Raw genomic sequence first — 14,108 nt, 5'->3', positions numbered from 1 at the left:
ATTTTCGGTTGAAGATTCAGTACCATATTGATTATTCCTATTTCAAACCCATTCGCTTTTTACTAGTTTCATACTTGGGGAAGATCCAAAAATGACGTCCATCGTTTTTCGGGATTTCTAGAACCCTTCTACCCCCTCTGTCACGCTTTTTCTAATACCCAATCCATGCACTGTCACATTTTCGTACATCCCCCCATTGGGGGAGGCCCCAATTGATGGACGTCATTTTCGGATAACCTCTTGTGTTCGACACTTATAATGGTCTATTACGTGGCTCACAACGATTTGAATTTGAAATAGCACAACAACTTGTAAAAATAGTTCAATTCAAACATCATCCGCAGATAGGCCCTTTTACGAATTTTCAAACCAGTTAGGCCCTTTTTGAATTTGCTAATTTTATTGATTATTGAAGTGATTTGCATAATTCTTCGACAACATTTAATGATTATGTGAGAAAACAACACAATATCATACAAGCTAAGTATTGGAAACTATTCTATACAAAATCAGCAACATATTGATTATTGATATTTCAAACCCATTCACTTTTTTTTACTAGTTTTATACTTGTGTTAGACACTCATTATGGTTTATTACGTGGCCCAGAACGTTAGTAATCTCAAATAACATAACGACTAGTGAAAATGGTTGCATTCAAATATCATCAGCAGTTAGGCCCTTCAATGAATCTTGAAACCAGTTAGGCCCTTTCAGTTAGGCCCTTCGATTGGACATGGTTTCAGTTAGGCCCCTCCAGTTAGGCCCTTTTATTAAACATAGTTCCAGTTAGGCCCTTTTGGAATTTGTTGATTTTATTGCTTACTGAAATAATTTTCAGTTTTTGAATAAATTAAAGCGAGAGAAAAACAATGTAATAGCTAAATATTGGATATTCTCGGTTGAAGGTTCAGTACCTTATTTATTATATCTATTTCAAACCCATTCACTTTTTTACTTGTTTTATACTTGAGGGCCTTCCTTAGCCGAGCAGTTTAAGTCCGCGGCTACAAAGCAAAGCCATTCTGAAGGTATCTGAGTTCCATTCCCGGTCGGTCCAGGTTTTTTCGTAATGGAAATTTCCTTTACTTTCCTGAATATAGAGTACCTTCGTACTTGTCACACTATACGAATGCGAAAATGGCAACTTGTCAAAAAAAGCTCTCAGTTTATAACTGTGGAAGTACTCATTGAACACAAAGCTTAAAAGCAGGCTCTGTCCCAGTGAGGACGTAATGCCAAGAAGAAGTATAAGAAGAATTCTTGCAGGGCTGTTACAAAAACAAACGAATTTGTTTTTGTGAAAATCGCGACTTTTGGAACTCGATCCACAACTAGAGGCAACAAATAAAAATTAACAAATAAAAATTATTCAAAATTTTTAATGTAATTGATTTGTTTTTTCAGGATAAAAAATCAGTTTTTCAACTAACTTCGCATTAAGATTATGATAAAACTAGCAAAAAAGAGAATGGGCTTGAAATAGGAGTCAATATAGTACTGAATCTTCAATAAAGAATTTTTATTAATCAATGTTGATTTTCTCACATACCTAATCGATTGATTTTGATCTAAAACTTTGAAAATCACTTCAATAATCAATAAAATTAACAAATTCCAAAAGGGCCTAACTGGAACTAAGTTTAATAAAAGGGCCTAACTGGAGGGGCCTAACTGAAACCATGTTCAATCAAAGGGCCTAACTGAAAGGGCCTAACTGGTTTGCAGACTCGTGAAAGGGCCTATCTGCCGATGATGTTTGAATTCAACCATTTTCACGAGTTGTTTTGTTATTTAAGATTTAAAACGTTATGGGCCACCTAGTAGACTATTATGAGTGTTGAACACAAGTATAAAACTAGTAAATAGGAGAAAGGGTTTGAAATATGAATAGTCAATATAGTACAGGATCTTCAATAAAGAAGTTTCAATATTCGATGTTGATTTTCTCACATAATCGATTGATTTTGATCTAAAACTTTGAAAATCTATTCAATGATCAATAAAATTAACAAATTCCAAAAGGGCCTAACTGGAACTAAGTTTAATAAAAGGGCCTAACTGGAGGGGCCTAACTGAAACCATGTTCAATCAAAGGGCCTAACTGAAAGGGCCTAACTGGTTTGAAGACTCGTAAAAGGGCCTATCTGCCGATGATGTTTGAATTCAACATTTTTTACTAGTTTTTATGTTATGTTAGATTTAAAACGTTACGTGGCCCAGTAATAGACTATGAGTGTCGAACAAAAGTTTAAAACTATTAGATAGCAATGAGTTTAAAATAGTAACAATCAATATGTTACAGAATCTTCAATCGAGCATTTCTCAATTTTTACGTTATGCTGATAGACGCTTTTCAAATATTTCAAAAACACTATACAATGGCTAAATATTGAAAAATATGATGGAAAATTAAAAATGCACGGAAGGGCCAATCTGATTTTGATGGAAATTTTCAGTTAGGCCCTTTTATGACCAGTTAGGCCCTTTTAGTTTTATCATTTTCAGATAGGCCCTTTTAAATTTGAATAAAATTACCATTAATAATGCATTTTGCATGCCCGTAAGAGTATGTAGGAATAATTTACGTAAAAAATGATACGAATAATGAATAATCAAGTTTGTTTACATTTTGCAGTTAGGCCCTTTTCAAATGTTACGCTAGACATGTGTTTTTGGCCTAAACTTAAGCGTTTGGCACTAAAATTGGGACAGGGCTTTAGGACCCTATTGGGTCCTAAAATGTTTAATGAAATCTTGTTTTTATTTAATGACACGGAAGAGCACGTTACTGCAACTATTTAAGCAATTTTTCCCGTTCAAATAACGGCTACATCATATTTAAACTTTACTTTAAAAATTGAGTCCATAGATGAACCTTGACACTTTTGATTATGTTTGACGTTCGCTTAATCGACAAACACACCACAGGGCTTTTAGTTTTAACACTGGGGTTGTTCCTATCTGACATTTCGGAAGGGACACGGAAAGCAAAATACACCCAAAATTTGAGTTTAAGCCAAGGAGTGTGACAAAATCTAAAAAAATGTTTTTTTGGGCTTAATCAAACGAAAAACATTAAAAAATTGAGTAAATATGTGTTTTTGGTCTAAACTTAAGCGTTTGGCACTAAGATTTGAACAGGGCTTTAGGACCCTATTTAAGCGTTATGAAATTTATGAACAAGCCCTTTGCTCGATAGGTTGACGATTTGACGGTTCAATAGGCCTATTCACATGACGTCTCAAATCAGCTGATCGGGAACCACTTTGACAGTTCTTCTTCGAAAATGACAGGCCCGTGTTAGCACCGGTCCTCCACCGATGTAAACAAATGCATAGACGGATCTGTCATATGAAAAGGCCTATAGGTAGACTTGGTTTCAGTCTTTGCGCAACTCTCCATTCATACTCTGCGGAGCAGTACAGTTCCAACGCGTTGACGAGCCCCTCGTGTGCGTTGCTTTTTTCACTGGGGATGCAATGACATTTCCCATCACGTGCGTTTCGAAAAGTAAACAAACAAACAGTTTTTTTTTCAATCACAGTTCGTTTCTTCGCGAGAGTGCACGCATTATTTGTGTTGTCTTCGGTTAGTGATTGTATTTTTGGACTTAAAAGTGAATTGAAAATATCGTTGTGAATAATGAAGAATCGTCCAGTCAAGCACAAAACTAAAAATGCATTTCAGGTGAGAATGGATGCCACATCACATTTTTAATTCGTCCTGTTCTCGCGAATGATTTTGAGGTTAATGCACGGTCCTTTTCCCCGGCAGTTTAAAAGTTTCCACGAGCGCGTAGCCGAAGTCGATGTCCGCCGGTCGGCCCTTTACTACGTGGAGCACGAAAATGAAGAACTGGACGAACAGCAGTGCTTCTTCCAGCAAACCATCCAGAAGTGGAGTGCCCTCAATCTGTCCGAGGAGTACCAACGGTTCCAGGCTCGGTTGCGGGGAATCGTGACACTTCCCCAGCTGCTGCACAAAAAGGACTTTGTGTTGGAACATCTGCTGGGCAGTTTGGACAATGCCACGGAACTGTCGCTGCAAGCCCTGCTGGAGTGAGTATTGACACAGCTGAGAAACATGCTCGGTACCAGTTGGGACGTAATGCCAAGAAGCAATGTTATACCAACACATATATTGCGCATTTCTTTCACCACTGGACTATCGCAGAAGTTTTTTACAAGTGCGGAAACGCCAATAAAAGTGCGCAATGACATCAAATCGGGTAGGTGTCTTCGGGGGACTTTTTCTTTGTAAATCAGAAAATAAGTGCTCTGAAGACACCAACGTGATTCGATGCAATCCTGCATTTTTATTCACCAGGGTGTCTACTACCTGGAAAAACCTGGAATTCTCAGGGAATTTCAATAATAATCAGGGAAATTTCTTTGAGGCAGTAATTTGAATATGTATCGACTTCCCAAGACATTATTAAATTTTATGAACAATATTTGATTTTTGATCAGTAATGGATTCACATATCTTCATGCACGATTTTCAAAATTATTCAAAATTTGAAATACTGGGAAACTGATTTTAGGAAACTAGTCCGGAATTCAAACAACATTCAATTTAAAATGTCGAAACGTTTTATCAATTTCACGGCTGATAGCGGGTCTCGTTATAGAGGCTTGGTCTCTATTTTAATGTCAGTCTCTAAAAAGTCTCTTATTTATGAAAGGTCTCATAAATCTTTATTTTTCAATCAAAATGGTCTCATTTTTCGATTTAATTCTGATGCAAAATTATGCAGGCTTCAGAAAAACTGTCAGTGACTGTTACGTGCCTTTTAAATTAATTCTTCAAAAAAATCATCTCAGGTTTCTCCAAGCTTCAGGAATTAATTATTCTAGTGGTTTCTCCAGAGATTTCATCTGGAATATTTTCAGGAACTCCTACAGGGATCTTTCCCGAAATTCTTCTAGTGATTCCTCTACCAATTACCCCATATATTTTTCCAGCGATTTTTCAAAGAATATCTTGAGAAAATTCTCCAGAATATGCTCCAGGAAATTCTCGAGCATTTCAAAGTTTTTATCTCAAATAATCTGCCCAATGATTACTTTGATTTTTTTACAAACACTATCTTAAGGTGAAGATAAATCGAAGCCAAACTTCAAATTTTTCGAGAGCACAAATCTGGAGAACCAAACATCAGTTTATGTCAAAAACTTAATCGATTGGTCACTAGCAAATCGATTAAGTTTTCAGCTCAAACGGGTGTTCGGTTCTCCAGATTTGTGCTCTTGAAAATTTGAAGTTTGGCTTCGATTCATCTTCACCTTAAGACTTCCAGATATGTTTCCACTAATCCTGCAACCGAATTTACCAGTTGTTACTCTAGGACATCTTCCATGGTTAAGAAAAAAAAAACTACCAGTTGAACTTCGCTTCACTTTTGCAAAAGAAAAAACAAAATACAAAAAATCAAGGTGAGCAAATACCTTTGAGCTCTAATATGTAGCTTATCTTGACAGATAGGCCTATTTCGTCTGCAACTTACAGACTTCTTCAATGTCGAGTGCTCGGCTTATTTTTAGTATTTTATTATTTTTGCAAAAGTGAAGTGTTAAAGGTTTTTTTCTTTTCCAAGAGGTTAATTCCAGAGTTTAAAAAAATCTGAGATTTTGTTTTTCAAGAAACCCGACAAGAGTTTATACGTCTTTTCATCCACGGTAACTCCAAAGAATTTCTCCAATAAATCCTCGAGGAGTGATTCGAGAAAATCTATTAGGAACTTTTCAAAGAATTCCTCAAATTCCACCCTGTGTTTGACCACTACACTCCAAATATTAATCATATCCGAATCATTACAAAAAACATATAGCTTTTTTCCATAATGCTTTTCATACAACTTTCATTTTGAAATCCTATAGATAGAGTTCATTGCGAACTTCACATAACTTTTATATAAAAAGTAGATATCTAGTGCAACCAATTGCAGCTAAAGTAATAGACTGAATCATATAACCTTTAAATGAAACAATTAAAGATTTTACTGGTTTCTCTAATGAAAACGATTAGATGTTTAATTAGAGATTTCTCCGGGTTTCACTGTAGTTTTACCATTGAACGCATTTATTCAGTATTTCATTAGGTACATAGCAGTCATATCAGAGTAGTCTCTTAAAGTAATTTCATTTGGTTTACCAGATGTAGTCAACAGCGAAGAAAAGGGAGCACAAGGTGTACATCATAGAGCTCGGATGTATCTTCTTCTTCTTCCCTCTAGTCGAAGCTATCGTCTGACAGCTTCCGTTTGTGGCCCAGTGACAATGTCCATATAGCCAATCGGATGTATCACCTAGAATGCTTCTGCTGAAAAAATTGTGGCACGCTGCTTCCTCAATCATGAGCATACAATTTCTGAAAAAATGAAACGACGTCTATGAAACTAAAAATAATTGGTGCTTCGTTTTCCGATACCTACATCGTTGGAATGCATTTTAGAAAAAGAATTAAGAGGCAGGGTCAAAGAGAAATGCCGTATTCTGTAATAGAAGGAAAAATATTTTACTGTATAAATATTAGCTATCAACTGTTTTTACAACGTACCTTTGAAATCTTGCAACAGCTCAGATAAAAAAGATTCACTAGCAAACTGTGCAATGACTGACATGGTCGACTGCAGATAAACAGATAATAGGATTTTTTTCACATTATACAATCATACACCATTTATCTGATTTTGTGATAATCGGCCAGACAATTGATATCCAATATGTTTTATGTGAAGCTCAAATTGCTTTCATATGAATAATATTCAACCTTTATTGGATGCTCATATAGGTGTTATTGGCTAACTATGAAATCTATTAAATTACGATTCCGGTATGGATATATGATTTTTCAGATAAATGCAATCGGATTAGTTGGTTCAGTGATAAGTTCTCCTCCTCTTTTTTCTATGAAATTCTCCAGAATTTCATTGAAGAATTACAACAGTTCTTCCAAGCATTGCTAAAAAAATCACATGGAATCAACAAAAGTTTATTTATAAGTTTCCATACGAAGTAACACTTCAGCATTTTCTGGAAAATATTCCTTCATATTTTTGAAGGGATTCTGATCGATTTTTTCAAGTAGTGCCTTAAGAAAATGCTGCAGTTTATTATCCAGAGTTTTGATTGAATCGTTTTTTTATCGTCCAAACAATTCAGCAAGAAACACAAGTTTCATCAGAGGTTACTTTAAAATTTGCTTCAGAAATAGGATGATGATATTTTTTGAAAATATTCTTAAATTTCTGAAAACTTTAATTCACGTTTCCATGGAGTTATGCCTGGAAACATCCTGGAAGAATAGTTGGACAAATCTTTAAAGACTTTCTTGATGAATCTTAAAGAAATCTTAAAGATATCCAAAACAAAATTATTTGATGGATTCCACGGGAGAATACTCGAAGGAATTCCACTGGGAATAATCACTAAATCAACTCCTGAAGAAATTTAACAGATGAGCTAGCCTCGGGCTGCTAATTTCTCAAATACAGAAATCTATCTATCTATCCTAACCTGAGAAAATTTTCCGAGTAGGGGATTTTTTTATTTCCGTACAAAGTAGGCCGAAGGGTCTCAGATTTTCATGAAACTTTTTCCACAGGCAGGGCTCATCAATATATGAATAAAAAAAATTGAGAAAAATTCAGGGTCGCTTATTTTCCCGGAAAACTCAGATGGATTTTTTTTGTTTTCCTCTGACACTACTTACTTTGAAAAATCATAACTCAAGAACGAAGCATCGTAGAAACAAAGTTTTTTTTTTATGAAAATGAAAGCAAATTTTCTCAGGAATAAAAAAAAAATTAACTGGAAAAAGTTTTCCACCAAATTTTTCACCGTTGAGAAAATTCGTAAAGAAAAGCCGGAAAAACTATGCTCCAACACGTGGAAAAATTTCAAAAATATATTTTTGAGAAGATAATTTCATAAGCTTTAAACGCTGAAATTTTTAAAATGTACTTATTTTTCGTTTTTGAGTTATGGCCAATTTTGTGGAAAATGACCATATAAGCCTCTTCTTTAAAAACCCATATTTCAATCGAAGCATCGGAAAAACAAAGATTTTTTATCAAAGCAATTGCAAATTTTCTAAAACATCTGAAAAAAAGATATGGGATTGGTTTTAATGAAGTATAAGTCGGAATGGATGATATTGCTCATGAAAAATTACACCGCTAAGAAAAACTGAAAAAACTGTTTCTGCCTCAATTTTTCATTACACTGAAAAGGGATTCTTTCTTTTCTATGGAACAAATAAGATTATTATTATTTTTTTAAATTTTATTTATTCAATTATTCAGTATATAACTTACATTTTCATCTTAATACTATCTATTTTTTCAACCGGGAAGATTTGGATTGGATTTCTTGTCTTTCTTCTTTGAAGAAATCTTTGTTTCTATGCTGTTTCGGTCTTAAGTAGTTTTGTTTATAAACTTATAAATTTGAAAATAAGCTTTATAAACTTATTGTTCGGGCTCACCGCAACGCTCTCTGAATGATAGGCGCACTCAGCTTCAGCAGCAGTGCAGCAGTGTGTATTTAATTTGTCTCATTTCGCCCCAGCTAGCAGCAAGCAGCCCGTTTGCTTTCATGCTGTTGCTTTGGGCTGCGTGATGCTAGCTGTCGGCGCATCAATCCTTTGTAACTTTGTAACCCATTACACTCATCCGTACTACCTCTAGGATATATAAGAGGCACCCCGTTCTGTATGTAAGTTAGTTGTAAGTTGATCTGTAACGAGTAGTATCCCCCACCGAGCAGGAGCACTGCCTCTCGGTGGTGGGCAATAAATCAATCATCGTGAAAGTAGAAGTCGTTCGTTATTTCGTCTGCCCCTACGGGACCAAAAGTAAGACACAACGTAGGGCCTGGTCAACCCTGGACGAAACACTTATAAATGTATAAATTTGTAAACAGCTCATCTTGGCAATATTTGATCATGTTTTAGGAACGAAAAATGAGCGTATTTAAAAAATGTTTAGGATTGGATCTTATTGATCGGTCTTTTCAAATATACTTTGTTTGTAAGCTGGAATAGCTAATCGGGTTATCATTATTTATTTTCCTTAACGGTGAAAAATGTCCTGGGAAACTTATTCCATTTCAAAAAATCTCAAAGTTTTGAGAAAATTTGATTCCGATTTGAAAAAAAAAAATGTTTCTGTGACGCTTTTATCTTCAGTTATGATTCAGGGTGTCTACTACCTGGAAAAACCTGGAAAACCTGGAATTCTCAGGGAATTTTATTCAACCTGGAAGAACCTGGAATTCTCAGGGAATTTCGGCTACACTCAGGGAAACTATTTTGAAACTGTAATAAATGGTAGAATATGTGGTTTTTGTGACAAAAAATATCCTCAACCATAAGAAATTTCGAATACGTTCCAAATGGCTGATGGTGCTATGCCACCCGGCAAAAATATGGAAGAAAAGTGTTGATTGTGTGATGTGACGATAAGAACATTAGAAATTGGCCAGAGTGCATGTGAATGTGAGATGCAAGATTGTGTGAATTTTCAGTTGATTTATTTTTTTTTATTTTCATTTTGTCAGTGAGGAAATGAATCAGATGATGGATCTTTGAGTGGCCAATGATTGGAAGAAAAGTGTGACTTTCGTGTGTCCGGGAATGTGAAAGTGAGACGCCGAACGCCCCGGAAATTGAACGTTACAATTAGTGCTCTGTGCAATGGTACCAATAAAGAACCTACAGAAAATAGTGACTTAGGAATTAATGTGCGTAAGCATAAGTTCAAATGAAAAATATCTAGCAATATGAAACTGTGAAAAAAGTGGCATGGTGTAGCGATGAACGGATGCGCGGCGTGAAGGGGAAAGAAAGGCCAACCCAACAGCCAGGGTCGAAGTTTCCATGTTGATGGCAACGCCGCCTTAGATGGTTTTCGGTGAGATTGTTCTGAGTATTATGCTTGCAAAACAAACTAAATACGCGCCGGTTATAAAGACAACATCTTTTGAACTGGAAGTGTGTTTGCATTATCATTATTCATTTGATAACGGTAATGCATACATGCTGGGCTTATTGTTAGTGACAGTGACTTCTGAATGGACGTGTCTCTCCAGCCATTCTGAAATGGGTCACTGAGATCTGCAATAGAGCTATCACCTTCTAACTCCTGGACTGAAGCTTTCTGCACAGCATTAACGTTTAGCATTGCAGAAAGATTTTTTCCATAATATCACTGCCGGACAGTGGGTGTTAGTTTGATTACACACACACACAAAAAAAATATCCTCAACCATAAATCAAAACCATAAATCAACCGCTATCAAAACGCTGAACATGTCAGTCCTTTTAACGATTTTTAATTAATCAGAATAAAACATGTTTAAACAAGGATTCAGAACTTAAGGTTGTCAAATTGGTAAAATCAAGTACAGTTCCAGTTGGGTGTCGTTCATGAGCAGTTGATAAGTTGAAAACTTAAAAAAAAATACAAAATTGTTTTTTCGCCTATTATACAAAATAAATCAACATCTGGTGCAAAATTCTAAAGGCTTCAGAGAAACCTACAAAACCTATTAGACGACTATTCCACAAGCTCTTAATTATATTTTTCTTATATCTTCAGAATGCTTCAGGATTTCTAGTAATTTCTCCAGCGATTTATTTTTGAATACTTTCATAAATTTCTTCAGGGATGAATGAATGAATTTTCTTTATTAAAGAGACTTTCAGCCCTTGGCTGGTTCGTCTCTCTCTTCAGGGATGCTACATGCGATTTTTCAATGGATGCTTAGAGGAATTTCTTCAGGATTTGGTCTAAAAATCTTAGAGCGCTCTAACGCTTCCACAAAAGTTTATTCGTTTCGATACTTTTCACAAAAACCTACAATAATTCCTAAGCCGATTTTTTCATTTATTCCAGGCATTTTCATAAGGATTTTTTTTTAATATTCATCCTCGATTACTTTCAGGAATTGCTCAAAAAATTCTTCAGGCGTTATTCGATGATGTCTATTATAAACTTTTCAAAGAACTCCTGGATAAATTTGTTTCTAGGATTCCTCATTAAGTTCCTCCTGAAGTTTATCTTGGAATGTCTCCATCAACATATTGTTGCTGCTTTGATATTTTTTCTGTAAAATTTCTCATTATCCATAGATTTTTTAAAACTTTATTCAAGATTCAGGAATTCGGACCAAATACTTCAATTATTTTCTTCAAAACGTCTTGTAGAACATTATTTGGAGATAATATTTGTTTGTATTTTAGGAAGAACTTCATCAAACATTTAGGAGGTCTTTTAGAGATCCTCGAAGGAATTCAAGGAAGTCGTACTTAGAACTCACACAAAATTACTCCATAATTGTCTTTCAAAATTCAACGCAGATTTTCAATTTTTTTTTTTCAAAACAATCTAAAAAATTGCTTGAAATTTTGATAACTGACTATAAAATATATAAAGATTTCAATGAAAATTGTTCAAAAAGCAAAATGGAGGAATTACTGTATGAATTTTTGAAGATACTCTAGCTTGAAGAATTATTTAGAAAGTTCGTGAAAAATTTCAAAACAAATTCCAAATTTCAAAAACAAACAAAAGAGATCTGTGGAGTAATACGTGAAAGAAATCTATAATAAATCAAGCTATTAAGTATACTGGTAATGTCATGAGAAATTCCAAAAAGGCCCTTAGAATTATACATTGAAAAATATCTGTTCAATGTAGCAATCAAACTCTCATCTCGTGCTTCCTGTTGGGAATCTCTTATTATTCATAATATGTGTATGGTCTCGTTTTTTTAACTAGAAGTGTCGAAAGTAACTGTTTCTAATACCATAGCCTTAATTTTCCCAGAGAAAAAATGCAAAACGCTCTCCAGAAAAATATTGTGGGTACGTCAATGAAGTCCATGCATCTTAATCCCATTTTAAGAGAAAGGATGTGAGAAAGGCCCTTTCAGATCATTGGATAAACATTCTTGATTTTTTTCCTAGATAAATTTATTTTCGAAGATACTTTTCATTTGAAAAAAAAGTTTTAAATCATCTAAAATTGACTCTTCGTATGTTTTGGAAAATGTCTTTAACTTGTAATTATTTTTTGAAACCTGGAAAACTCAGGGAATTTCATTTCTGTAAATGAGTAGACACCCTGGACACTCTAAACGGTAATGCTGGAGGAAGTCCTAGAGAAATGAATGAAATATTTTTTTGACAGATGATTCCTGATGTGGTTATCCTTAGAAAAATTCCAGATTGAATTAATGAAGGCATATAAAACGACATTCTTGGAAGAAGTAGGTACTTAAAAATTTCGTGCAAAACTCAAAACAAACTCCTGAAGAGTTCAGCGAAGTAATACGTAAAAGACATTTATAGTAAATCGAGCTGTTATACTTGTCGCAATGGCATGAGAAACTCCAAAAGAGCCTTAGAATTATACTTAGAAAAATGTCTGTTCGACTCAGGAATCAAACGCTCATCTCGTGCTTCCGGTTAGGTTACTTTTAGTATTCATAATTCATGCATGGTTTGTTTTTTTCAAGCAAGAGGTCTTTAAAGTAGTTATTAGTAGTTATTTCTAATACGATCATACTGCCAGCCCTGATTTCCCCAAAGAAGAAATACAAAACGCTCTCCAGAAAAATCTTGTAACTACGTCGCTGATGTCCATACATCTGAATCCCATTTTGAGGGAAAGGATTTTTTTTTCTTAAGATCAAAAAGACTATTTTTTCATATTTGACTTTGTAATTAAAGGCACTTTCAGATCATTTGATAAACATCCTTGATTTTCGTGGCAATTAAATAAAAATCATAAAATATGTCATTGTTTTTTCCTATGTTTACACGTTAAGAACAAAAAATGTAATTGTTTTTATTGGAGTGAAAAATACTTTGAAGTTTATAGTTTAATAAATTTATTTTCAAAGATATCTAAAAAAAAGTTTTGAATCATCTTTAATTTTAAAATCTTAAATAAACTATTCATATATTTTGGGGAATTTCTTTATCCTGGAATTATTTTTTAAACCCTGGAAAACCTGGAAATCTCAGGGAATTTCATTTCTGTAAATGAGTAGATACCCTGTGATTTTCGAACGAAAAGACTTGTACGAGAAATCTGGGCATTTTTCACAAAACTATGACCAAACGCAGGAATTAAAAAGTAGTACATCCTAAAAATTTCAGCGATTAAATCTTATGAAATTACCTTCTCAAAAATATATTTTTAAAAGTTTTCCACTAACTGGAACATAGTTCTTCCGGCTTTTCTCTACGAATTTTCTCAACGGTGGAAAATGTTGTGGAAAACTATTTCCAGTTAATATTTTTTTTTATTCCTGAGAAAATTTGCTTTCATTTTCATAAAAAAAACTTTGTTTCTACGATGCTTCTTTCTTGAGTTATGATTTTTCAAAGAAAAGGCTCAAAATGGCACATTTGCACATTTTTTACAAAATTGGCCATAACTCAAAAACGAAAAAAAAGTACATATCAAAAATTTCAGCGATTAAAGCTTATGAAATTATCTTCTCAAAAATATTTTTTTGAAAATTTTCCACGAGTTGAAGCATAGTTTTTCCAGCTTTTCTTTACGAATTTTCTCAACGGTGGAAAATTTTGTGGAAAACTTTTTCCAGTTATTTTTTTTTTTTATTCCTGAGAAAATTTGCTTTCATTTTCATAAAAAAAAACTTTGTTTCTACGATGCTTCGTTCTTGAGTTATGATTTTTCAAAGTAAGTAGTGTCAGAGGAAAACGAAAAAAATCCAACTGAGTTTTCCGGGAAAATAAGCGACCCTGAATTTTTCTCAATTTTTTTCATTCATATATTGATGAGCCCTGCCTGTGGAAAAAGTTTCATGAAAATCTGAGACCCTTCGGCCCAAACCCGTACGGAAATAAAAAAAAAATCCCCAGTAGTAATATCCACATTTTCGGGCAATGATTAAATTCTTTGAGAAAATCATTGAAAATGCATACAAAAACGAGCAAAATTAAAAAATATAGAAGTCTCTGGTCTGATTTTATGAAAAATTAAACTCTTATCTCCTGGTTTCTGTTAGGTTTTGTTTTGTTTGTTTATTTCTTATATATACCTGTTTGGTCTCTTTTTAATTCCAGTT

At 34.2% G+C, this 14,108-nt stretch overlaps 1 protein-coding gene across 1 annotated transcript in view; it reads left to right on the top strand.

The window, feature by feature from the left end:
• Positions 1–3,502: 3,502 nt before the first annotated feature.
• The window catches only part of LOC5575899 (small subunit processome component 20 homolog), a 110,939-nt gene continuing 100,333 nt past the window's right edge, over positions 3,503–14,108 (top strand). The window contains exons 1-2 of the mRNA XM_021844435.1: positions 3,503–3,690; positions 3,778–4,061. Of these exons, the coding sequence (XP_021700127.1) occupies positions 3,646–3,690; positions 3,778–4,061 (329 nt within the window). The 5' untranslated portion in view covers positions 3,503–3,645. The remainder of the gene's footprint in view (positions 3,691–3,777; positions 4,062–14,108) is intronic.

Source organism: Aedes aegypti, chromosome 2, assembly GCF_002204515.2.
Source record: "Aedes aegypti strain LVP_AGWG chromosome 2, AaegL5.0 Primary Assembly, whole genome shotgun sequence".
Taxonomy (NCBI): Eukaryota; Metazoa; Arthropoda; class Insecta; order Diptera; family Culicidae; genus Aedes; species Aedes aegypti.
This window is presented reverse-complemented; position numbering and strand designations above follow the sequence as displayed.